This window comes from Triturus cristatus, chromosome 4_1, assembly GCF_964204655.1.
Source record: "Triturus cristatus chromosome 4_1, aTriCri1.1, whole genome shotgun sequence".
Lineage (NCBI taxonomy): Eukaryota > Metazoa > Chordata > Amphibia > Caudata > Salamandridae > Triturus > Triturus cristatus.
Genome location: NC_140585.1, coordinates 247244517 through 247272118, shown reverse-complemented (window position 1 = coordinate 247272118; position 27602 = coordinate 247244517). Strand labels below are relative to the sequence as shown.

The 27602-nt window shown below is 48.3% G+C and overlaps 1 protein-coding gene across 3 annotated transcripts in view; it reads right to left on the bottom strand.

Annotated features, from left to right (window-relative positions):
- The window catches only part of AGBL3 (AGBL carboxypeptidase 3), a 616174-nt gene that overhangs the window by 214367 nt on the left and 374205 nt on the right, over positions 1–27602 (bottom strand). For all 3 annotated transcript variants that reach the window (XM_085651966.1, XM_085651965.1, XM_085651967.1), the window contains exon 11: positions 7357–7478. In XM_085651966.1, the coding sequence (XP_085508092.1) occupies positions 7357–7478 (122 nt within the window). The remainder of the gene's footprint in view (positions 1–7356; positions 7479–27602) is intronic.

Below are 27602 nucleotides of genomic sequence, written 5' to 3'. Positions count from 1 at the left end.
CCACCGGGTGGCAGTGACCCTGTAAGGGTAATCTAAAGACGTTTGGCAGGTAGGGTGGTGGGGGGAAATCAGTGGACTGAGGAGCACGTTGATCTTGGTAAGGGGGCAATGGGCCTCATGGCCTCTCCTGTGAAACTGCTAGCACAAGCTAGCGGAAAGGAACACCTCATCCAAAGTCTTGAAAGGACAACTAGGTGGAGAGGTTCAAAGCATGAACAGAAGCCCTACTCTCCTTGAAAGGTTGAAGGGCAGAATCAGCCTTGTCCCCAAACAAGCAAGTCCCATCGAATGGCATGTGCATCAGGGAGGACTGGACGTCACCTGAGTACCCAGTTGATCACAGTCACACATGGTGAGAATGACAACACTGGCGCCTAAAGAGGTCAGAGGTGTCCAAGCCATAATGAATTGTGAACTTAGCCGCATCACACCCATCGTGTATTGTTTGTGAAAGTACAGTATGAAGGTCTTCCAGAACACTGTGGAGGACTTGTGCCACCCAGTCCAAAAGGGCATGAGCATAGCGGCCCAACAAAAGGGAGGCATTGATCGATTGCAGGGCCAAACTGGCTGAGGAGAATAATCGTTTTCCAAAAGTCTTCACTGTCAGGGAAATTGTTGGGGTTGTTCTTACTAGCGGTGCTGTGACAAACAGGCTGGGTCACCTGGTGCAGGCAGTGGCACCTGGCAATGTGCCGGTTAACTGGAGGGCCAGAGCAAGCCTTAGCCCAAGCCACTAGAAGGGTAACTGTTCATGTTTCATTGAAGGGAAGGGGAGGCTCTGAAGCTGTCCAGCCAGGCGGCAACACTTCTGTCAATGCATTCGATTGCACCTACATGGTGGGGAGGTGGTGCTAAAGGACTTCAGCCGCCCAAAGCATAACCATGGTGTAGGAGGCAGATTCCTCCATGACCAGGCCAGGCAGAGAGAAAAGGGCTGTCTTAGGGGAAATATCTAGCCCACAAGCCCCTTGAAGTCTTCATAACAACTGTCATCGGCATAGGGCTGAGCATACTCATCACCCTGGTCATTGTCATTGTCAGAGTCTGTCCCAAAAAGGGAATGTAAAAAATGTTGCCTGCCTTGTGGTGTGAGTGCAGAAACCTCTGATGGATTCGGTTGTGACGTCAGTCAAAGTTGGACTGGCACTGAGTTGGAGAGCACAATCAGAGCCACCACTGTTCTGGTGGAAAGGTTGGCATCGGCATTGACATGCCTGGGCCTGGTGTGCTCGTGGGCGCTGGACGCGGCACTCGAGTCAACACAATTTGCCCGGAGGGTCCAGCTGGCACCTAGGGAGAACCCGCTGGTGGTAATCTTCATGGTACGCCTCTCAGCTCCGTTAGGCCCGAAGGCATGCCAGAGGGAAATAGTAGAAATCCATAGAGCAGGAGCATAGCTGCGCAGAACTCTTCGATCTGGAGCGACGTGGCTGTTAGTCCCGGAAACTCATTTTGTGCGTGAATCAGCTGCGGTACTAAAATTGGCTGACTTCGGGAGTGGAAAAGGGACTACTGGTGCTGCCCACATACTTCATCAGGTGATTGGAAATGGTATGAAGGAGTGGAACTCCGCTTTGACTTCTTATGTTTTTTGTGTTTACCGGAGGACTTGCAGCACAATGAAGACCTCCCTCTAGAGCAGCTCCGTCACTGTGGAAGCCGGAGCAGGATTTAGCCTTAGACTTGGAGCAGTCCGGGCGCTGTGTCTTCTTGTGCTTGGCAACAAAGTTTTACCTTGAATTCCCTAATGGTCTTCTGGTTCATCGATGTGCAAAGTAAAGCCGAACAGATTGCCTTTTTGGACACACTGCCAATATAGAAACTGACACCAGACCGGTCAGAAGTGCTGGATATGAAAACCAAGACAGAGGAAATCATACATGCAGTACAAATTATGCCTCTGGGTAAGACACCAGGCGAAAATGTCTTCCCTATTGACTTTTATCGTATTACGTCTAAATTGACCACCCCACTACTAACTGATTTGTTCTGTGATTGGGAAAAGTCCACAGTTTGCACCCAGGAAGCAGATGATTGGATGCAGCTTGGGAGCAAGTTCGATTTCTACCTTTGGACTTAGGGCCTGATTTAGATCTTGGCAAATCTGGTCCCGCCATCACCTTTTCAACGGTTTTACCATCCGCTCTATTTAGATGTTGGCAGGTCTATGGATGAAAGACCGTAGAGTGCCGCCGACTCTGCCAGGAATTATCATCCACATCGACTGCGTCATAGGCAGAAGCAGCTGTCAGCAGGATTCCAGCTAAGATTACCGCTGGGCCAATCATGATGTGTCTTTCCGTCAAGTAAACTGTGGCAGGGATACCTCCTATTCTGAGCTGGTGGAATAAAAAGAAATGAGGTAGAAACGTACCTTTTATTATGTTTCCCACTTCTGTTTCCGTTTGGAACCCCATTGTCTACGTCCTTCCTCTGCTAAGTCTACCTGACCATGACAGTAATCAACTCAGCTATCCCCGGGATCTTAGGTAAGCTACTTTTACTCTTGTCTTACTATGAATCTTGTGCTGAAAATTGCTTTAGCCTCGTGTATTTTTACAATGCTCTTACATGCACTTTTTTATGTGTAATGCATTAGTGTTCATTTTACTACTTATCATGGTAAAATGAACACGCTTGTATTGACACAAAAATATATATGTCGTTGTAGTGGCTGTGGGTTTGTGCTTGTGGTGCCTATGGGTGTGGCACTGAATAGTGTGTGTTTGTTGTTTGTGTGCAATGCTATATGTAAATAAGGGCCATGCCACATTACCTACATATATTTTAGAAGCAAACCCAACATATATGTGTATTGACACATTGATCAGTAGTACTTACCTGTCTCCACTCCACCAGGGACACCTTCCATAAAGAATCCGCCGCTAGGACAACCCCAGCACAACAGGGTAATCTAAATAGGGTCGGCGAAAATCCGCCGGCTTTACGGCGATGGAGTACTGTCGGATAGCAGAGGAGTCTGCCACGTTGACGGAGGTGAGCCGTTTATGCAACGCTAACTGTTGATGCAGACAGCGGTTCAGCCAGCCCTCATCAAATTACGACCGGTGACACTCCGCCAGTTAGAAGGAGTACTTGTAATTGCTACCATGGGGGGACACTGGTCGTCCCGCCAAGATCTGAATCAGGCCCTTATTCTCATTTATGAGGTCAGATTCCTTGTGCGAGGCAAGGCTGCAGACAGTAGCAAAGGAGGGTTTGATGAAGTCAGATGCCGATCTACATCGAGAAAGCAGAATTGGATTTTCCTACTGTGGAGAACACAGTGGAAGGTTGATTCCGGTCTTCTGTCTGTTCTCCAGCCAAATAACCGTGAAAAGTTTTGAAGTCTTAGGTTCTAGGATTAAGCAAGAGGAGTACAATCTGACACCAGTCAAGAGTTCCAGGACTTCAGAAACACTTGGGCATCAGAACGCACACCACAGAATAGACCAGTGAGGTCCAATGAAGGCCAAGTTGTAACTGGCCTGGTGGGCACTCTCAGGAAAGTGGGCTTCTTGCAAATTCTGTGTCCCTGTAGCTTAACAGGAGGTCAGTCAACTGAATTTATTTGACCATAGGGTTTATGTTTATGTTTATATGCTTATATAGAGCTCGAATGCCATGGCGTCTTGGAGCTGGGTGTGTGGACAGGAATGGTGCACTATGGTTGATGGCGGCCTATGCAGATGTAAACAGCAAGGTTTTCAAGCTCTTCCTGAAAAGCTGCAGGTTGGGTTGGAGCTTCATAGATAGTGGCAGTTTGTTCCAGAGCTTTGCTGCTCATTGTGATATTGCCCTGCCCCTCCATCTTGCCCGTCAGGTCTTTGCGATCTTAATGAGACCCAGGCTGGCAGATCTAAGAGCGCGTGGAGGGATGTATGGTGGGAACAGTTTTTGAATGTCCTCAGCGCCACCTCCATATATTGCCTTGTGCACAAGGCTGAGGGACTTGAATTCTACACGCTGTTTGATCGGAAGCCAGTGAAGTGATTTGATTCCAGCAGAGGTTGACTGTCCTCTGGGTATGCCCAGGAGTAGTCTCGCTGCGGCATTTTGTAGAGACTGCAGTTTTTTCAGTTGGAATTTGTCGATAGCCAAAAATAGGGCACTACAATAGTCCAGCTTGGATAGAAAAAGTGCTGCCATCACCGTTTTTTGCAGCTCTTGAGAGATGTATGGAAAACATTTTCTCAGAGTTTTTAATAGGAGAAAGCAGGATGATGTGAGACTGTTTATCTGGGTGCCAAAGTTCAGATTATCATTAAAGATGATCCCTAAATTCCTGGCCTTGTTCACCGGGCTGGGGCATTCTCCGGCCTCAATTGGCCACCATGACCTGTTCCACAGGGGCTGGTCTGGGCCGAATTCCATCACCTCTGTCTTGTCTGTATTTAATTCCAGGAAGCTATGGCTCATCCAGGTCATTATCTCAGTGAGACAGACATGGAACCTAGCTGTTGTGGTCTCAGGCTGATTGGTGACAGAGGTGTTGTGAGTCATCAGCGTAGGAGACCAGGACGAAGCCATGCCTCCCGATAAGGTTAGCCAGTGGGGTGACGTAAAGGTTGAACATTGTCAGGGAAAGGGCAGACCCCTGTGGGATGCCGCATGGAAGATGGAAACTGTCCGACTTCAGGCCATCCCAGAGCAGCCTCTGCTCTCTTGCCTCCACGAAGGCGAACAGGAGGGCCAAGGCGGTCCCCTCTACCCCTACGTCCCTCAGCCGCTGCACCGGAACTGTATGGTTCACGGTGTCAAACGCAGCCGATAGGTCCAGGAGCACGAGGACCGCCCTCCCACCCTAATCCACCACCCTTCGAATCTCTTCGGTGGCTAGGATTAAGTCAGATTCAGTGGAATGGCATGAACGGAAGTCATGCTGGGAGGTGTCCAGCAAGTTATTTACATCCAAATAGTCGGTCAACACTGTATTCAGTTGTTTTTCCAGGACTTTAGCTGCAATTGGTAGGCCAGCAATGGGACGGTAGTTTTTTGGTTCATTGGGGTCCAAATTAGATTTCATCAAAAGGGGCATAATCAATACTTTTTTCCAGGTTTCTGGGTAATAGCCAGATTCCAGGACTTGGTTTAGGAGGGGAGTGAGGTTATCGCAATCTTGTGAGCAGCCTGATGCATGATAAAGGGAGGGCAGGGGTCGGTAGGTGAACCGGTTTTTATGCAAAGCAAGAGTTTTTGTGCTTCCTCGCTGGTTATTGGCTGGAAGCGGGATAGTCTACAGTGGGTCGGTCCCATTGGTACTTTTATGTCCTGAGGTCCTGGGCAGCTAGGAAGTCGTTATAGATTCCTTGCACCTTGTCTTGAAAGTACCCGACGAGTTTATTGCACGAGGTTTGATCCGGCTTAAAGGCATTATCCTGTTGCGGTTTGGCTAGCATGTTAACATATTTAAACAGTTCCTTTGTGGAATTGCCAGCCTCCTTTATTTTGGTTGTAAAAAAAAGTTTTTTTGCGGCAGTGATTGCCTCCTTATATTGTAGAATAGCTAGATTATATGTGGATTTCATTGCAGTGTTATAGTCTTGTCTCCAGAGGCGCTCAGCTCTTCTGCAGTTGATTTTTAGAGTCCACATCTTATTTCTGGGTACATGGTTCACCTCAGAGGTCACAATAAGTGCATCCTTCTTCTTTCTTCCACAAGTCCAGAAGGGTTCTTGAGAGGGTGTCCATGAGTGCCACTATTATGCCTGGCCCATCCTTGACCAATAGGGAAAAAAGCCCATGGGTAATCCTACCCACGTTTGCAGCAGTTCAAGTGTACCCTACAACAAACAATCACACAGTGTCCCTCTCTACCTAAAACCAAGATGGCAGAACCTTTCCTCCCTTGTGAGGAGCTCCTGTGCCCACCCTAGGGATGTGTCCAGGGAAATGAGCAAACCCTCCCAGTAACTCAAAACCATTTCTGGGGGCAGCTCCTCTCCCACTGGGATTGGTGCCAGGGTGGCTAGTTAGCAAAAAGAAGGATCAGGCTGAGGTCTGAGATACAGCTGCCTGTTACAGGGAAGGCCCCTTTGAAGATAATGAAGTTCCTTTGCACTGCCAGATGGTCAACATGTCAGAGAAACAAGACACCTTACCACACCAAAGTCTTTTGTCTCATCTCTGGGAGCTGCTCAGACAGATCCTGGGTTGCAGATGGAAGCTCAGGCAAATGGGCTTCTCTGAACTTCTAGACTTTAGGTAGGCTAATGGTAACTTTTTAAAAATACCTTTTGTAAAATATTTGGCACAAATCCGACTTTACTAATGAATTGGATTTGTGATAAATATTATAAAGATCCAAGAAGTAAATTTAAACACCTGTGGCTACTGGTCAGTGAAGACATACGACATATGGTACAGGACAATGTGCATTAACTGATTGATGAAATGCAGCATAACAATCACAAATGGAAGGGGCTCTAAATCCTCTGCAGCAGGATTCATGACAGTTGCCCATTGCTTCAATTATGCGTTCCGCATGTTTCCACTATGCGTACCGTGCAAACTTCTATAGATGTCCAAATAAGATTGCTTACATGAGGTGGCAACGAACATAGACTGCCTAGCTCAAAGTTTTTGGTGACATCACAGAAGGAGGCCTGTGACTCCTTAAAATTGAACATTACTATATAGCACAACAATTATCAAAGCTGAAGTACCACTTTGGAGAACTAAAGACCCCAGATTGGGTCATTATAGAACGAAGTCTACAACATGACACCACTGCACCTCAGGTTCTAGACAGTTCACAAAATCCAAAGTGCCTGAAACACCAATGCAAAAAAGCTCAATACCTAACTGGAAGATGCAACATAAAGCCTTCCGACACAACAGCTCTTTTCAGCTAAACATCCCAGTCAGGCAAAATGCTGAATTACTAATCAATAGGTCTCCATTCATGTGGGGTGATTGGTCCCCTGCAGGCATAGAAATGGTCTGAGAACTACTTACAGGAAGACAAGTTAAAAGTTTTCAAGATCTCCAGTAAGAGTTTGGTCTTCCAAATAAACTAATCTGGAGATACCTCCACTAGCTTAAAAACATGCTTATTAAAAAGATGGGCTGACACACAGGAGTACCTACCTCTTCCATCATATACAAATACTTAGTTCAGTGGGGGGGGGGCATACAAACCTGATCTCAGTCCTATATCCTGCGTTCACAGATTAACCATATTCCAAAACAACAAAGGGGTCACTGCACTCCTATTGGTCTGAGCACACCCAAAACACTTTCACGATGACAAATGGGTCGCCATCTAGTCTGAGCAAGGGAGGGGTCTTAGAGAAACTTGTTGAAAGTTTAGCTTCCTAAAGGTACTGATGTAATAGCATTATACAAACTTACCTAGAGTCCTGATCCCATCCACCATCCACAAGTGAAGTGTCAGAGTCAGATAATGCTCCCTCCATGCTATGTTTCCTCCGCAGCTTTTCCATTTCCCCCAGCTCTTTCAGACAGAGGTGATACTGCAGAATGAGATATGTTTAGGAGTGAATTATTTCACATTTATTGTGCCCAGGTGTGTTAGGTTACTTATTTGAGATAATTTAACTTCACTTATGATTCCAGTTGAGAAACACCAGCCGTGTAGTGCAGGGATACATCTAATGTGCTCTGCCACATTTTAATGGCTGATAAGTTTACTAATATACGTAGGGTAAGGTCAATGGGGCACACAGGAAAGAAAACATTCTGCATTCATTAATAATTTTACACTGTGTCAGAGTTCACAAAATCTAGTGTTTGGTGGTATTTCAGAGCTAAGCCTACAGTGGCAAAGGTCTACCCAGACTGATTAATCATTAATATAATTATAAACTATTGAGGGTGTGGAGGAAGGAGAGAAATTTAAAATGTCACATTTTCGGTTAATCAACAGCAAATGTAGAAATTAATACATGACAGTTAGTTGCTATATCTCTTGCTTTTTAATGTGTGTATTCATTTAGAATATTTCTAAAGCACTCATAAACCACTTGGTGGTTTCTTGGTTTTGAAAACAAGTTTGTCCAGAGGGAAATATAGATGACAGGGTAATAACTGCCTAAACAGACATATCAACAGCATTACAGAAGGCCAGGTGTGATTCAATGTTTTAAACTGTCAGGTGTGGTATAAGAGCTATAGGGAACATTAGCAGTAAAAATGATGGGACTGTGACCTCTGGTCTTGTGTTGGCACACACAAAAGTGCAGGTTTTACTTCCTCAGGACATCCCAGAATACCGTTACTAAATAATATTTCAACAATAAAATGTACTTTATAGAGGACAGCTTAGCAATCTATTGCTTCAGATTTAGCACTCACAGACTTTTTCTAAATCATTACCTTCTGACCCTCCATTCCCTCAGCCTCCTTATTTAAGAAAGCCTCCTACTAAGGAGATTTGATCTTCAGTAAGGAGTCTGAATCTGCAGGCTGTGTTTTTAAGCCGGAGTGCTTCACTGGCTACTGTCAACCAGGCCTTCGGCCCCATACTACAGAACCATAAGTGGTTCCATTGTTACCAAAACAGAACTCACTAACCATGCCTTAAAGAAAGCTCCTGATGATTCTAGTGATGTCATATTCATATTTTCTAATTTAGAAATCACAAAATTCCATGTATTCATGTATTACCGTGCATGCTATCTCCATGTCAAATACACAGCACTTGGTATGGTTTGAAACGTGTTTCATTGTAATTTGATAATTCAGCTTGTAGGGATATATTGTTTAATATGTGTTGGAGAATAATCGGATTGCTTTGTTTGTAGACATATATTATTTGTTTGCTTGATAGACTGACAATTGTTTTTCCAAATATTAACATTTCACAGTGTTTAATATTTATTTCAAGCACTTCAGTAACCATGGATACATATAATTCAAACAAACAAATATATATTTTCATAGAAGTATAACTAGATAAAAATGCATCAAGGCTGATATATATTGATCATTGATTTTAATAACATTCAACATGCTGAAAGTGGTATTTTAACTGCAAATAGAGAAAAGTTCCTTTTGATGTTAAGACTTGCTTAGTTAGAGGCCAGGAGGAGGGGCTGTAGAACAAATGAAAGGGGTATCTACAATGCTTTTTTAATGTTGCCATTTTTCCTAGTAATATGTATGTTAGCTGCTATTGTTGCAATTTTTCACTTTCTTTTTATAGTTAATAAAATACAGATTATATGCACTAAATTTAGAATTTGACTTTTATAAAAGCCATAAAAGTAAACTCTTAGGGCTCTATTACGAGTCTGGCGGTCTGGGGACGGCGGTGGCAGATCAAGCCACTGCCGCACCAGAGTTCTGACCACCCAATTATGTCTCAGGCAGTAGGACTGCCAGCTCCACCAGGGAACTGCCGTTCCCTGGCATAGGAGCGGTGGTCAGAGGCCACAATATGCTTGGCGGGACAGCCACAGTTGGCTCTCAGCCAGGCTTTTCATGGCAGTTCCACTGTGATGAAAAGCCTGGCAGAGTGTGTAGGAAGCTGGCTTTGTATATACTATACCAGTGTGCACAGAGTCCAGTGGATCCCCAAAGGCTTACAGAGGTTAAAGTAGATAATACCTTACTCTCTATTTGTGGTAGTGTGGGTGAGCACTAAAACTTTATCAGAGGGTAGTGTTAAGCATTTATTGTACCCACTCAGGCAAGCAATGATGTCACACACTCAAAGACTGAACTCAGACCAATGGTTTTGTTTAAAACTATGTCTTTGTTGTATTTTATTTATAGAACCGAGCAGGACTAGGTACAGGTAAATATGATTGTTCTTTTCAAGATAGATTATTAAAAAGCAAGCTGGATGAATAATTACTTTTCTTACAGGGTTATAAAATTACAGTTGTAATTACTTTTGGATTACTTTTGATTACTTTTCAGGATTACTTTTCAGGATTACCTTTTCTACTCAGGGTGATATGCCTAGATATCACACTGGGACATTTCCTGGATAAAAGGTAAGTAAAACTGTTTTTCTCAACACACACTTGTATAGATTTTCATACAATTTTCAACTCCACACTTTTTCCACAGAAAAACAGCCAATGCAGTCCAATGGGAGAAAATCTGGTTATCCGTTTAAAAGCAAGTAATCGGTCTTGGGAGTTGAGTTTCTGGGGTTAGAACCAGGTTTCCCCCAGGGTCCAGGATGCACTGTAAGAGCACCCACGGCTGCACTAGTGCGGCCAGGTGCAGAGTGCTGAGGCACAATGTTATCCAATGGGGGGTATGGGGCCTCCGGTTGTCAGCTTTTCATGGACACGCCATGCAAAGCTCCTAGGGTTTAGCTCAGGGCAAAGTGGGATCCGTGTTTGCACACAAGGTGCACCCACAGCGGCACAGGGCGGCCAGGAGCAGAGTGCTGATTTGGCATTGGGTGCCCTGTTTTCAATGGGAGTTGCAGGTTTTGGATTTTGCTGCAGGCTTGGTCCGGGAAGTCTTCCGGGAGGAACCAACAACTGGGCCGGTAAGTTGGAGGACTCAGGGACGTAGGTGCACGCCAGGGCCTCTTCTTCAGGGCTCAGGGCGGCTGGATGCAGGGGGTCTTTTAAAAAAAACACTTTTTATTGATTACAACAAACAATGGTACAGATATCACTCAGCACATTTTTGATTCACATTCATAATTACTGTGGAACATATAGGGTACTCTCAACAATCAATACGTCCCTTGATTAGATTGCTCCTGTCATTTATGACTGACAGTTGCGATGGTCAACTGGGTGGTACACATATGTCCCCCCTGTATTCGTTCCATTTGCCCCATATTTGCATCCATTTCTTCGGGCACCCCTGGATACATATTACTGTTTTCTCCCTAAACATGCACCAGCCCATATATTTTTTACAGTCCATCATCTTCTTGTGCCCCCCATTTTGCTTAGCGACCATCTGACCCAACGACATCCATGTTTTCTCTTTACTACCCAAATCTGTTGGTTCCCATATGTTTAGCAGACATCTTTTGGCCTTGATTAGTAGTCTCTCTCCCAGTACTTCCCCCATGCACAGGACCACATGACTCCAGAACTTACTAATATGTGAGCACTCCCATATGATATGTAAGAACGTACCCTCCCGGCCGCACTGTCTTCTGCAACTAGGGTGTTCCCTATATCCCATCTTGACCAGAGCTGGTCCTGTGACATATACTCTATGCAATATTTTCAGCTGCACCAATTTTAGATTGGAGAAAATTGCTACTTTCTTTGGCGATGCTAGTGCTTCCAGCCAGTCCTCATCATCCAGCTCTGACTAGTTACTTTCCCATTTTCGCAGAGCTGCGGAAGAAGATCCGGTGAATGGTTAATCAGTTTAGAGTAAGTCAGGGAAATTGCTTTTTTCGCAGGAACCCATTGAGAAAAATATCCTCTATTGCTGAAGCCTCAGGAGGAGTCTCTGCCCTTGGAACCGCTGTCTGCAGGGTGTGTCGTACCGGTAAATACTGGAATTTCTCAATTTCCGCCTATTCGTATTCTTGCTGTGGAGTCAAGAAAGGGCACTACCACCCCCTTTTTCCAGACGTCGCCCACCCTCGATTTTTTTTTTTTTTTATAAACCTTTTTATTGGATTTTGCATCTTTCATATAGATTATACATCTTACACCATCGTTGGACATTATTGGACATACATTACATGCATTATCTTGACATAATATCCTCATCAGACTAGTTGTAGTCTCAGTGCATGTGGTATGTGGGTCTGTGTGCCTGCTTAAAGACGATGAGTTTCAGATTAAACTGCGTAACTCTTGGGTTTGGCTGGTACTCTCTCATTGCGTGTGTGTACATCATTGGGTAGAAAGAAATCCATTCGGACAACCAAACGGGGGAGACCTAACTGGGGAAGGTGGGGTTAGGAGTAGGGGCAGTGTTCTTCGCTGATCTACTAATTCCACGCATTGTTCTCTCTCACTGGGCCAAGGACTGTGTGTCACCTAGGCTAGCGACGAGAGGGATCCGCCCAGAAGAGGCTTGTGTGGTGCGGGGGATGATGGGGCTAAGTGCCATTTGGGTACCGGCGGGGGTTTCTGTGGGGGTGTCTAATACCTGCTTGAAGCTATGCTGGAGCATCGACCACTCCATGGATATGGGGCACCGCCTTGTTCCGTGCACCTCCTGCTGTCTGATTGTATCCTCCTCCGCTGCAATGCACCCCATTTCTTGACCGCCCCCCTCCATGCTGCTATCGGTGGACTATCAGGTGAGCGCCAGTGAAGTGTAATGCTTCGCTTTGCCAAAAGGAGGACTAGTATTGCAAACTGGGTTTCCACCTTTCGCTGTTAACTTCACCTAAATATCCCTCAGGCGCTAGCCTTCCCATGTGGCGAGCCCTGTCAGGCCTGTGACTGTGTGGATTGAGGTGTGCACTGCCGTCCAAAAGGGTTGTAACGTGGGGCAAGTCCATAACATATGGATGAACGTGGCCTCAGAAGTGTGGCACTGCAGGCAATCGAACTGTGATGCAGAGAAGAAATGCTTGAGCCTTTCTGGTGTGAGATATGCACGTGCGGTATATTAAATTGGATATTTTCGAAGCGTTGGTTACGTGATACCTTCTTGTGGTGTTCCAGGGCCATCCGCCATTCACTATCATGTAGCGCTCGACCAAATTCCTCCTCCCATTTTAACCAAAGCCGCGTTAGTGGTGTACGTGTAAATCCATGATAGATTTATATAACAAGGTGATAGGATGTCTCCCCTCCACCATATGTAATTTTGTGTGCAATACAGCATGTGTTATGGGTTCACTTGCCGTCAGATCCCACGTTTCCCTACAGTTAGCCACCCGTTGCCTGTGAATAAGGAACTGTCCTGCGGGAAGCCCACTTTCCTCCATCAGGCCCTCAAACGAGGACATCTGACCTTCCGTGAATAGGGCTTCCACCTCGGTTAGTGTGTGTTCTGTCCACACTGATAAGTCTCTGGTCGTGTAGTGTCCGTGTCCTTTGGTAAATGCGGGGAGTATATTGGCACTGCTCCAGAGAGACGGTGGATCCTTAACATGCAGGTTCTAAACACCTTCACCAACAGGGGATGTGCTGGATTAGGTTTGGTCCCTGGGAGGAGCATCCAGGTTATCTCCGGAGTCAACAGAATACCCACCCGTGTTTCCGTCTCCTCCAAGTGACGTCCAGCTGTCCAGTATGCGAGCCACTGCTCGTGGTGGGAGAACCGGGACATTTACAAAGTAGTATAGAAGACAGGGCACCATTATCATTTTAGAAAAAGCTACCATTCCTATGGGAGCCAAGGGTAACGTTCGCCAGAAGTTGACCTGGGTTCTTAATCCGCTCTGGGCTCTGTAGTGATTCCCCTCTAGGAGATCCCAAGGTGTGTGATATAGTCTAATTCATAAGTTTCTCGGGGCGTCCCCCTTCCATGACAATTTGGCCTCCCCCACACTGATCTCCCAATGAGGCATATCTGGGTGTAGGGGGTAAATAGTGGATTTGGCCCAATTTACATTTAACCCCGTTGCCTTCCCAAACTCATCGAGTGTGGCCCAAAGAGGAGTGAGGTCTGCCGTAATGTCCCTGACGTATACGAGGAGGTTGTCTGCGTATATGGATACACTGTGCGTTCGTCCCCCGAGTGGTATACCCCAACGATCGCCTTCTTCTCTCAGCCTTATCGCCAGTGGTTCTATCGCCGAGGTGAATAATAATGGGGATAGGGGATATCCCTGACGTGTTCCACGCGTTACTGAGATGGGGGGCAAGCTATGCCTGCCTATGCGGATCCGGGTGGTCGGATTGGTGTACAGCAGTTTGATGTATGCCATTGGTTGGGGTCCCATTCCCACCCGCTGCAAGACCTCAAATAGATACTGCAACATCTTGCAACATCTTGGACCTGGAACAACCTACGTATATTTTGGGATTTGTTCCTCTCTGGTACAAAACTGCATTGGTCAGGGTGTATTAGATGGGGGAGCACCCCTGTGAGTCTATCCGCTAAGATCTTTCAGAGTATTTTACAGTCCGTAGTTAGCAAGGTAATAGGGTGATACGACGACCGAAGCAGAGGATCCTGGGCTGGCTTAGGAAACGTCACCATTATTGATTCCCGCAGGGTCTTAGGGAGCACCCCCGTCTCCAGTGCTGCCTTATAGACTATGTTTAGCTGCGGTACTAGTTGTTGGGAGAATGTGTTATAAAATTCAATGGGGAAGCCATCGTGGCCGGGGGCCTTATTTTTGGCTAGGTGTCGGATCGCATGTTTGATCTCTACCGCCGTGAGTTGTTCATCCAGAGCGGATCGATCTTCCTCCGTTAGCTGTGTTATTGTATCGGTGTGCAGTATTCTGTGAATATATGCTTCCCTGTCTGGGATTGGCTCCCTATGCAGTTCTTGGTAGAACTCATGGAAGGCCATCTGAGGGTCATAACGTGCATTGTTGTCCGAAATCACCCTACCCAGGTAGTCTGAGTGCTGCGTCAGGGGGAGGATCGTCCGTGTGCACATAAATCGGTCTAGCCGTACTCGCAAATTATGAGGGATAGAGTGGAAGTGTGGAAATCTGAAATAATTTCCGTTAGCATAAGCTCAAGCCATCTTGGTTGTGGCATCCATTTTGTCAGCTATGTAATTCTTCCGTCTTCACTGTTGCTTGCTCTTCTATTCTGCTTGTGTCATCAGCTTTAGTTAACTCCTTCTTTACTGAGCCAAAGCAATGTACGTGCTGAGAAAAGGCCTGCAGCTGCTAAAATGCACCTGGTTAAAGATGTAACTGTCAACTATTTTCTGCTGTTGTAAACAGTTCTGTTCCCCCTCCCACTTTGCTGACTAAGTGATCACCCATCTGTCCATGTTTGTCGGTAACTATTTCTGTGTAGGCCTGTACCTTCTATTTGTATCTACATGCTTACTCTGCAACAAAGTGTGTATAAAAGCTCCATGGTCTGTGTACTCAATGTACTACCTCCTGCAACACTTGAGGGTGTTGTATGGGCGTGGTCCCACTCATGAGTGATTAATAAACTTGTTATTTGAATTCCAGCATCAGTGCGAATCTCTATATTGTTGGTCTATGGACCCGTGGACAGAGAAGGGTGACCCCTGCACCCGTGTGCTCATTAAAAGGCAAATTTCCGCAGAAGAAGTAGAGTTTAGTTGTCGGTGTGCATGTCGCCAGGCGTCCGTCAGCAGCCATTGGTTTGTCCAGGCTTGGAAGCGGGCTGTTTGTGTGTGGGCCAGTGAGGTGTTGGCAGGGGGGTGGGACCTATCTAGGGCAAGTTCTCAAGAGAAGTTATAATCCCGTCCCAACACCCATGGGGACGATGTGAAATTGAGCCAAGCTGCTCGACAGGGTCTCCCAAAATGTTGTTTGTTCTGTATTGGGGGCGTATATACTCCCTATTAGTATGGGCTGGCCGTCTAATAAACCTTCCAGTAATGCATATCTACTATCGGGATTTATCTTCCTCCCGGTCTCTAGGAAGGGGAGTCCCGGGCGAAGCCAGACAAGGGCTCCCCGCGCATACGCTGAGTATGTTGTGGCGCAAAAGGTACTCTGCCATTTCTTCTGCAGTTTGTCAAGTTCCCCCTTTGTCAAGTGAGTCTCTTGCAGAAGGATGACTTGCGCTAGATGGCGTATTGCTTTCTAGCTGTATGTATACCCCGTACATTTAGAGTGAGAAATGTAATATCTGTCATTGGAATCATGGCGGCTGATAGGCCGTGCTACGTGAAGTAGCTGTCCTAGGGGTCCCAATCTAAGCCCTGTGGTGTGGGTCGGGGGTGCCAAGTGCGATCCGTAGATATGCTAGCGGGTAATCCTGCCCTTTGTGACGGGATGGGTGTGAAGACAGGCTATGGTGAGGAGTTGAACCAGAATACTGTGGGGTGAACGACCCAATACTGGGGACCTGTTGTAGTGTACAGCATATCCAAACCGGTACAACCGTGTACCTATCAACGGAACATATCGGGGGATCCACCTGGCTCATGCGTGTTCCTATGACCCTCGAGCGGGACCCCTTCTAGTGTTATGTGTACAATACGCGGGGATGGCTTGCGCTGTTAGGTGTGGGGCTCGCTCCATCGTGGGGTGTGCCATACTTTGTGGAGTTAGCACGTGTGGTTTCTCAGACAATTGGGGTCTATATATCTACCATCACTCATGGACTTCATATGAGTGTGTCAGCTGTCTGTGGCATAACTGTTGGCGGGATCCCAGAGTTCTCGCCAGAGTCACTGTAGTTGTTAGGGTTCTCTTCGGGGCCTGAAAATGTGTGGAGTGCCTTCGTGATCTGATGTTGAGGGGTTCGTTCCCAGTTCTGCTGCTGCCTGGATTGCTTTCCGGCGTTCAGCTACGATCTGTTCAAGATCTGGCAATGTCAACGATTTCTGGAGTGCCTGCATGTCTGACTGGCTCTGGGTTCTCTTGTTGTGGCGTCTTGAGGGCCTGGGTGTTGCAGGCCTCGGTGCTCTTGTGTTCCTCTTCTTGGAGTCCATTTTCAGGTTCAGCTCCAGCCAGTTGGTGGCTTCCTGCGGGTCTGTGAAAAATACTGTAGTGTCCTTGTGAATGACTTTAAGCCGTGTGGGGAACAGCAGAGAGTATTGATCTTTATCTCGAGGAAGGATGCTCGCCTTCACTGGACAGCCCTAGAATAATCTGGAAAGAGCATGACATGCTTATCTTCCACTGTGATTGGATTGTTTTGTCTGGCAGCTCGCAGTATGGCATCCCTGTCCCGGAAGTGGAGCAGTTTTACTAGCATAGGGCGAGGAAGTAAGCCCGGGGAGGGCGCCGCGCCGGAACTCTGTGCGCCCTTTCTATAGAGAAGTAAGGAGTAAGTTCTTCTCGCGACGTGAAGGACTGGAGCCAGGACTCCATTTACTCAATGGGGTCTCTTCCTTGCACTTCCTCTGGCAAATACTCCGGCAAATTGAGGATTCGTAGGTTGCTCCTCCTGGAACGCCCTTCTAAATCATCCGTCCTCTCCTCCAGGGCCATAACTTGGGTTTGCAGGTCTTTTATAGATTCTTGTTGTGCTTTGGCCTGCGGGTGTATGGTTGACAACGTTTTTTCCCCATCTGTCACCTTATCCGCCAGTTTCCGATGGTCATCCCGCAGCAGGCTCAAGTCCGTAGCCAGGGTGCCAAAGCGCTCTTCCATGGTGACGCGCGAGTGCTCTATGGCTGACAGGACTTTATCCAGTTTATCGAACATAATGGCGTTAGAGTCTGCGTCTGTCTTTGGGCCTGCTTGGGTTGGGGATATGGATCGTGCTTGGTGGGCGGTCTGAGGACCCCCTGTTGCCTTATCCCATATCTACTGGCAACGTTATAAGTGCTAAGCCACCTTTCATTACTTCTTGACTCAGGGTGGGGCCCTATCACTGTGGGTTTCGTCGTCCCTCTCCGGACAGCCGGAGAGCCCCCGAGTGATCTGTCGCGGTGGTCTTCGGTCTTTACAGGGCCTCTTGGCGGAGATTATTCTCAGTCGGCTCTTCGCACTGCCTGTACCAGCACTGTACATTTGTGATCTAGCTGCCCCCTCCTTCTCCATCTGCAGTTCCCGGGCATCCGATCAGTTTTCCTTCGGCCGTTGCCCTGCGGGTGCCATTTGGGGTCAGGCGCCCAGCCTCTTCGCAACCTCGATGTGTTCGCTGCAGTCAATCCTTTTCACCTACTGTCCCGGTACCAGTGTTATATTAGGAGGATCAGGCCACCCCCTCCTTACTTATTCACTGTGCCTAGGTGTCTGATCAATTGTTCCCCGGAATTTACTCGGCGGTGCCATTTTAGGGTCAGGCGCCCGGCCGCGTCGCAGCTTTGAGGATTTGCTTCTGCCGGCCCTTTTTGCTCCGCAATACTTCGTCCCCCTCACCGGAGTGTCATAGCTCAGCGCAAGCCCTTTCCTTGCCTCTCTAGCCCCTGCCTGCGCTTATGTTTGGCGCTTGTCGGGGTCCGCGCTTGGAGCCCTAACAGAACACGTCCACAATCGTGGCTAGACAAGCCATGCCCCCCCAGAGGTCGCCCACCCTCGGTATGCCAATGGTATCCCATATATCGAAACCCCTTGTCTTCCAGAGTGAGCCCAGTTGTTCCACATCCCACAGCGGGGTAGCCAGTGTTATTTTCCCTGCCCATCCCAGACTCCTATGTGCCGTATGCCACACCTGAATCAAGTGTTTCGCGGGACCTGTTAGTTGAAATTTTGCGGGCCGTGTATTAAGCGCACAAGTGTAATTCTGGGGTCGGTATATGCAGTGATTGATGGCAGGTAATTGTGCCGCCAAGTAGTGTTTGTTAATATTCGAGAGCCCAATTTCCCCATCATACCAATCTCTTGCTAGTTTTGAAAATGATATTCGAGGTGGGCTGCTTCCCCAGAGCAACGTTCTTTGTACACCTTCCACTGCCGAAAAGAAGGACTTGGGGACTGAGTTAGGTGAATTATGGAGGACATGTAGGAAGCTAGGCAACTACATCATCTTAAAGAGTGCCGCTCTGCCTAGTATCTGTAGAGGAACAGTCTTCCAGTGCTCCACATCATGCCTTAGCCGCTGTAGTGGCAGCAGTAAATTAGAAGTATAGAACAATTTGGGATTTTTTTTACCTGCTCACTTGCTCCTTCTGAGCTTTTCTTCGCTCTTGGCAGCCCCGCACAGCTGATCCAATCACTGTTGCGGAGCCTCACATTGCCGCCGCCATTCCCCGGAGGACATTGGCCACGCCTACCACTTCAGGCCACGCCCCTTCCGTTTCCCCCACTACATATAATGTGCTTCCCCCGACCGCGCAGCGGGTGGGCGCAGTGGGCGCGCCGCCTGCGCGCCGAAGGCGCGCCAAAGGCGAGCCCGTCTGCGCCCGTCCGCGACCGACCGGGACAAGGGGCAGGCCACTATGCGCAATTCATAACATATACTTCTGACCAACTGTGCGCTCTCAATAAAAAGTGGCCCCTGAATATTGCTACACTGTCTTATGTTCAGCTTCTTGGCATTGCCTTGTCTAAGCCCACCACACCCGCCCCTCCTCTCTCCTCCTCTACTGCTGCCCTCCTTCTGAACACGAGGTCAGCCGTCAAACATCAGATTGAAATATTCGATCTATTAGATTCCAACTCTCCTGACCTACTGTTTCTAACTGAAACATGGTACAGGTCGGATTCCCTACCTAGCATTTTGGCAGCCCTCCCGCCTCACTATTCCATGCTCCGCGCAGATCGCTCGGAGAATAAAGCAGACGGCGGGGTAGCCTTAATTGCTCGCAAAGACCTTCATTTTCAGACACTTGCCTCATCTATGATTTCTACAGCCGATTGCCTTGTAGCTCGCTCCACCTCCTTTAAGATCCCAATTACCTGTGTACTAAAATATCGGCCACCCCAATCATCTTCAGGTTTTCTCTCTGCCTTCCAGGACCTATTGGCCACCTTGGTGGTCAATAACGCCTCCGTTCTCGTCCTGGGAGATTTTAATTTTTGGCCTACCGATCCTGCTGAAGATACCAAATCCAAGGACTTTACACAACTGCTCCTCAGCCTCAATTTCACTCAGCATGTTCAAGGCCCTACTCATACTCAAGGCCACATTCTCGATCAGATATGGACACTAAATATCCCGATGTCAGTCCCCAAAATTTCCCCCTGTCCATGGTCTGACCATTCTATGCTTGCTTTTTCCTTGGATTTGAGTCATAAAACAATACCTTCTTGCCCAAAAACCACTCGAACAAGGAACTGTAATCGAGTCGATATTCCTTCTCTGTGCAATTCGCTAATCACTACTTGCCCAGACTTATCGGGCCTGATCCCCTACTCCCAGACCACCACTCTAGATCATTGGCTAGCTAAAGCCTGCGATGCAGTGGCCCCCCTGAAGCGGGTTACCATCAACCGCACCCACAATGCCAACAAGTGGTTCAGCTCTGGCCTCAAAGCCAAAAAATTGGAGTTACGGCAGGCCGAACGAGCCTGGAGAAAAGAATACTGCCCTATCCGGAAACAATATTACATTACCATTCTTAAAGAATACAAACAAGCCATTCTGGCAGCTAAAACAGAATACTTTTCGGAGCGTATTTTTTTTTTTGTAAAATTTTTATTGTTTTCACAACAGTTAGAACATGAGGACATCGAGACAGACCGTGCTCAGAAATCTTATAACAAATTCCCACCCAAATGCATAATGTCACAATCAATACCACCGCTAATGCAGAGATAAGGACCACGTCTCCCCCGCTCCCCAGCACCCCACAGACCAACTTAACCATCGGAATCAGAGGAGTCTTCATCAGACACAGGCGGCGGATCACATATTCCTCCCCTGTACCTGTTCCATGCCCCCCAAACCTTGGCCCACTTGCGAGGGCATCCCCGCCTGACAAACACTGACCGCTAAGCAAACATGGCTGCGTCCATCTCTCTCTTCCACACAGACAGCAACGGCGCCTCCACCGCTCCCCACCTCTGGGCTATATTCCGTTTGGCCGTCATGATCCCCAGCGACACCCAGCCCTGCACCTGACGATCAAGATCATTGGGCTCCCACACATTCAGCAAACAGCGCCGGGGCTCCGGCACCAGCGATATCCTACACACCTGTGACATTGTGCGCAGCACCCGCTTCCAGAACACCTGAAGGATGGGACACTCCCAGACAGTGTGGTAAAAGGTTCCCTCCTCCCCACATCCCCGCAGGCAGAAGGGGTGAGTCGCTCTACCCATCTTGTGCAACAAGCGTCTGGTGAAGTACGAGTGATGCAAAATACGCAGCTGCACCAGCCGCAGTCGCGATGATATACCTGCCTCGCGCGGCGAGGCCAGCGCCTCACGCCACTCCGGATCATCAAAGTCACTGATCTCCGCAGCCCACCGTTCCCTCAGGAGCCCCAAGGGGTCTGGCAAGTTGTTAATCAGCTTGCGGTACGTGAAGGACGTAGCCTTCTTTGGCATGTACTCCGTCAACAGTCTATCCTCTAACGGGGACGCCTCCGGAACCTGGGCGCCAGGAGTCAGTTGCGCCATCAGTGCGTGTTTCATCTGGAGGTATCTGAACCATTCTGAGGGAGCCAGCTCATAGTGCTGTTGTAAATATGAGAACTGGACGATCGCCCCTTTTTGCCACACATCGCCCACCACCGAGATTCCGATATTGTCCCAAGCGTCGAAACCTTTGCTGTCCCTTAAACGGCCCAACTGCCTGGCGTCCCAAAGGGGCGTAAGTTGAGTCAGGACCCCCCGCCACCCCACCTGGCCCCCTCCGCATGCCAGATAGCCACAGTTTGCCTAAGGGGGCCAATCAGTTGCGAGGCCCGTCGGGCATCATATAGAGGGGAGAGCATACCCTTCTCCCCCAACACTTCCCTGTCCGCCTTAAATGCGGGATCAGACTGAGGCGCGTGAAGCCACTGGTTGATCACCTTAAGCTGCGCCGCCCAGTAATAGAGTTGGATATCTGGGAGCGCAATTCCCCCATCGTACCACCCGCGAACCAATTTTGATTGCGCAATGCGCGCCGGTTTATTTCCCCAGAGTAAGCTGGAAACCTGCGCCGCTATCGTGGACCAGCACCGGGTACGGGGTATTCTCCAACACATACAGAAACCGCGGCAGGGCCATCATTTTGAAGAGCGCGGCCCTCCCCACCAGAGTCAGAGGCAACGCTCCCCAGTGCTGCACATCACGCCTGAGACGGTCCATCTGGGGGCTGAGGTTACGCCTGAAAAACTCCGCCTGATCCAGCGTCACATGCACCCCCAGGTATTTGAACGACCCCTCCACCACCTGTAGCCGGCATCCCGCCGGTAGCCTCGGAGGGGGGCCTCGTAGCACCAGGAGGATCGATTTCGACCAGTTTATCGTATAGCCCGATGCCCGGCCAAATATGTCGCAGATGTTCAGTAATGTCAAGATGGAACGTCTAGGGGAAGACAGGTAAAGCAGTATATCGTCCGCATAGAGGGAGACGCGGTCTTCCCAGTCGGCGGACCACCGAAGGCCCCTCATCATGGGCTCCCACCGTATCCAAGCCGCGAGCGGTTCCAGCACCAGGGCAAAAAGCAGTGGTGACAGTGGGCAGCCCTGACGCGTGCCGCGCGCCAGAGGAAAATCCTCCGACATGTGTCCGTTGGCCGCGACATGGGCCAGCGGTTTAGTGTAGAGGAGCCGGACCCAGGCACAAAATTTCGGTCCAAACCCCAGGTGCGCCAGCACCGCAAAGAGAAAGGGCCATTCCACCATGTCGAACGCCATGCGCGCGTCCAGGGAGAGAATGACAGCCGGTTCCTGTAACCGCTCCACCCGGGCCAGCACACCATGCAGCCGTCTCAGATTATGGGATGTACTTCTCCCGGGCATAAAACCTGACTGGTCCGGGTGCACTATGTCAACTAAGTGGGGTGTGAGCCGGATGGCCAACAACTTCGCAAGGATCTTGGCCTCTGCGTTGATCAGCGAGATGGGACGATAAGAGGTACATTGGTCTGGCGGCTTACCCGGTTTCGGTATCACCACAATGGTGGCCGTCCGTTGGTCAACGGGGAGCTCTCCCAACTCCAAGCTGTGCGTGAACATGTTTAGCAAGTGCGGGGCCAGTGTCTCCGGCAGCCGCTGGTAAAGCTCTATCGGAACACCATTAGGCCCCAATGCCTTACCGGGCCGTAATGCGCCAATAGCCGCCTGTAGCTCCTCCAGCGTGAGCTCGGCCTCCAGAGTCTCCCGGGCCTCCGGGGAGAGCTTGGGCATCTGCAGGTCTTGGATATAAGTCAGCGCCACCTCCTCTGACATGGAGGAGGTGGAGGAGTACACTCCCCGAAAGTGCTCCGCCAGGGCGCACACTATGGCCCGTGGGTCCGCCGTTGTCAGCCCTTCTGCAGTGTCCAGCCGCGCAATGCTTCGGGAGCCGTCGTCACGTCTGTCAAGCCACGCGAGAAGCCTACCAGTTTTATCGCCTACATCGTAGACTGTGTGCCTCGAGGCCTCTAGGCGCTGTCTGACATGCCCACTCAGGTGCTCCTTGTACTTCGTCCGCACCACATGTAGGTCGCGCGAGGCCTCACGGGAAGGGGCCTCGGCCTGAAGGGCCTCCGCTGCCCGGAGTTCAATTTCCAGCGACCTCAGTTCCGCTATCTGTTCGCGCTTGTACTTTTGGAGCGTATTTTAGCTGCAGAAAGTCAGCCACGGGAGATCTTCGAACAGAACTCTGCCCAAGATCCTCCCTTCTCAGGTGCTATGTGATTCACTAAATGAATTCTTCATTGATAAAATAGCTTGTATCAAAGCAAATATTCCCCCCCTGCGCTCAGTTTTCCTCACTCCCCCCCTCCAGGTAATGCATTGTCCCTTACTTCCATTCCCGCACTCACTAGAGAATCCCTGCTTCCTTTGCTTAGCCGTGTCAAGTCAGGCTCTCCAGTTGACATCTGCCCGGCACGTATTCTCTGTCAGATCTTTGCCAAATGCCCATCCCCGGTCCTTACCCTCCTTAATGACTGTTTCATGCATGGTTTCGTCCCTGTCGCTTTCAAGAAGGCTATAATCCTCCCCATACTAAAAAAACCGGGGGCAGATCCCACATCCACGATAAACTATCGACGATATCCCTTCTTCCATATCTGGGCAAGATAGCTGAGTCCCACGTCACTCAGACACTTAGCACTTTTACTGAGGACAGTAATTATCTCGCACCCTGCCAGGCGGGTTTTCGCCCCCGCCATTCAACGGAGAAGGTGGTTATTTCAGTTATGGATCAACTCAGGGAGGGTCTCGATACCAGCACTCCTCAGGCCTTGGTCCTCCTGGATTTGTCCGCCGCTTTTGACACGGTGGACCATTCCATTCTCTTGTCCCGTGTTGAGGCGGCGGGCATAGGGGAACAAGCACTGGCCTGGATAGGCTCCTTCCTGGCTGACCGCACTCAGGCCGTTCATTTGGCTGAATTTTTCGCCCCTCCTCGCAGGGTCCAATGCGGTGTCCCTCAGGGCTCCTCTCTTTCCCCCTTATTATTTAATCTTTATATCTTTCCTCTTATTTTTGCATTACAACAAATGGAGGTCACAGTCTATAATTATGCTGATGACCTACAACTCATTTTTAATTTCTCCTCCCCCTCACTAGCTGTTACTGCCTTCCAGTCTGTCATGTTGTTTATCCGGGATTGGATGAATGCGAACCATTTCAAACTCAACCCGGATAAAACAGAGTTGATTCTGACAGGTGGCAGTGGCAACCCTTGGTCTTCTTCCTTTTTGCCCCCTTCCCTTGGCTCACCTCCCACGCCCTCCCATTCAGTTAAGACCCTTGGTATCACACTTAACCATCATTTGACCCTTCACTCTCACATTAGCTCGGTTGTCTCTTCTTGTTTCTTTACTCTGCGCATTATTAGGAAAGTATCTCGGTTCTTCTCTCCCTCTGCACTTAAACTGATTGTAATGGCCATGGTTCTATCCAAGATCGATTACGGGAACATTATTTATAATGGTGCCCCCGGCTACGCACTTCAACGTCTTCAGATGGTACAGAACCAGGCAGCTCGTCTGGTACACGGTCTACCTAAATTTCATCATTCGTCACCTCTTCTCATTGCTCTTCATTGGCTCCCCATTAAGCAACGGGCCCTGTTCAAGCTTGGTTGCCTTACCTTCCAAGCCCGGATGGGCACGGCCCCTGCCTTCATAAATTCTGCCATTATCAACTACTGTCCTCCCAGAGTTCTTCGTTCATCCACCAAATCTCAATTAGTTATTCCTCGTTTTAAGAAACAAAGATCAGGAGGCCAGAAATTTGCGGTGCTTGCGCCCACTTTCTGGAACACTCTCGCTCTCCATCTCAGACATTCCTTCCTCTTACATGGAGTTACGTAAGGTCCTCAAGACTTTCTTGTTCAATCAGGCCTTCAGCTTATAGTCGTCTGTACTTTCTTGCCCAGGAATCCCTCTAGCGCCATGAAACTGCTTTGTGAACGTGCGCTTTATAAATTTTTAAAAATTCAAATTCAAATTCAAATTGGGATCTTTAGTGATGAATAGTCCTAGATATTTGAATCCCTCTTTGGCTATCTCCACCTTGCAATCTTTAGGTAGGGCCGGCGAGTTACCTTGCAATACAAATATAAGCAATTTGGTCCAGTTAATGGTATAGCCGGAGTAGGTATCAAAATTAGTAAATATATTGAGAACCCTGTGCAGAGAGCTCTCCGGTGAGGCCAGATACAACAAAATATCATCTGCATTGAGTGTTATTCGGTCTTCCCACTCTTCTGCCCACCATAACCCCCGAATAAAAGGGTCTTTGTAAATCCAGTATACTAGGGCCTCTAACCTTAACGCAAATAAAAGCGGGGACAAGGGACAGCCTTGTCGCGTCCCCTTTGAAGTGTGAATATGGCTGACTTTTTTTTGTTGACAACTACTTGTGCAAGTGAGTCAGTATAAAGGATCCTTACCCAGTTGATACATTTTGGACCAAACCCGAGTTTTTCCAAGACGGCAAGGAGATATGGCCACTCCATTTTCTCAAAAGCCATGGTAACCTCCAGGGACACCACCACTGCCTCCTCTCTTATGGTATCCACCCTTCCCATGACTCCATGCAATCTACGAAGGTTTAGCGATGTATTCCTTGACAGCATATAGCCCAATTGGTCGGAGTGGACCAATCCAGAAAAAACCCAGACCAGCCGGGTGGCCAGAAATTTGGCCAGTATTTTAACCTCTGCATTCAACAGCGATATAGGTCGGTAGGACGAGCATTTATTTTTGGGTTTCCCTTCTTTATATATCACTAACAGAGTAGCTATTCTCTGGTCTTGTGGAAGATGCCCTTTCTTGAGGCTTTCCTCATACATTTTCTTAAGATGAGGGGCTATTTGTAGAGCTCGACAGAGAGGACGTTTGGGCCCATCACTTTCCTGGATTGGAGTGTTCATATGGCCTGTGCTATCTCTTCCTGTGTGAGGTCATTATCTAGCAGAGTCCTATCCTCTATTGCTATCACCGGTAGTTTCATTTCGGACAGTAAAGCCTTGATTTCTCTCTCCTGTCTAGTGGTCTGGGATGTGTATATTTGCTTATAATAATACTTGGCGAATTCATCAGCAGTTTCTTGAGTATCTGAAAGACTGTCCCCAGATTCTATGAGGAGCTCTGTGACCAGCCGACTCGCCAGTTCTCTTCTGTCCAGCCAAGCCAGCAGTTTCCCGACTTTATACCCTTGCTCATATTTTCGTCCGAACTTGTGCCTACTTAGTGTTTTCACCATTTCATTCGGCTCGCTCCTATATTCCTCTTTCTTTAAGTTGAGAATGTGTGTTTTGCCCTGCTCTTCTGTTGTAGTGAGTTCTCCCTCTAATTTCAATATCTCTTCTTCTAGTCAGGTTAGCCCTGCATTTTTTCCGTCTTTGCTCCAGCTATCTGGGACACCACATGCCCCCGTATTACCATTTTAAAGGCTTCTATCACCATTTTAAAGGCTTCCCAGAGGATCTGAGCCGATTCCACAGATCCCTCATTTTCACTAAAGTAATGGTATATTTCCAGAGTGATCTTCAATTTAATCTTCTGATTAAGAAGGTGCCAGGGGTTTATAGGCGCTATTCTAGTCCCGCTTCCTTTCCTGACCTCTACATGTGTGAATCCCGGACCGGCGACGTGGGGTAGGTCTACCGCCACCTCCGTTTTTTGGAACCGACACTACAACTTAGTGTCTCCACGAGCTGGATCCTAAACACCAATGCCATGACCCTAATGGGTTATGTTTTTTGAGTTACAGGTACCACACTTTCTTTGGGTGCTGTAAGGGTGGTCAATAGTATACTTTACCGCAGACCACCACCACTTAAGTGTAGGTAGTTATTCTGGTCCTGATGAATTGCCGTCTAAATTGACTACAAGGCAAGAAACATGTTGACCATCTGACAGACGCTACTAACCAGCATCCTTATAGTTGGTTATAGCGTTGGTTTGTCTTATTATTTTTAATTAGGGTTGGGGCCACGTGCATTAAAATATTTCTGAGTGGACCACCTCCCCTATTTTAGATTCTTCACACACACATCACTATCACCTACACCAATTTTAGGGCCCTCACTTGCACTTCACCAATCGGCTTCTGGAAAAAAGATCTCCGCCAGGAAGGCCCCTACTTGGGTGCCGATCGGGGATTGCAGCGCCGCCCTGATAAGGAGCAGACCCGATGATGAAGCATGACACCTAGCTGGCTGGGTGTGTGAGGGTCTTATTCCAACTAGGAGAAGTTTCTTCTCCCCTCTTACACTCTAATATTTACTAGAGTTCACTCTACATTTACATAACCTACCTGTGTATTAGGAACTGCATACCTTCTTTGTTAGAGCTCTACATGTGCCCATACTGGGGAATGATCGGAAATACCCCTCGCTAGGTGTCGGATCTCCTTAACATGTCTTGCCTGATCAGCAAGGGTAAGGATATAATCAATTCGGGAGAGACTATTATGGGCCCCTGAGTGAAAGGTAAAGTGTGTAAAGTGTGTGTCAGTTGGCTGGTGAATATCGCCATGCATCTGCTAGCTCCAATACGTCCGTGAAGTGTGGGAGTATCACTTGCGATGGTGTATGTGGGGAACGTTAGAATAACTTTCCCTAGGTCTCATAGTGCGG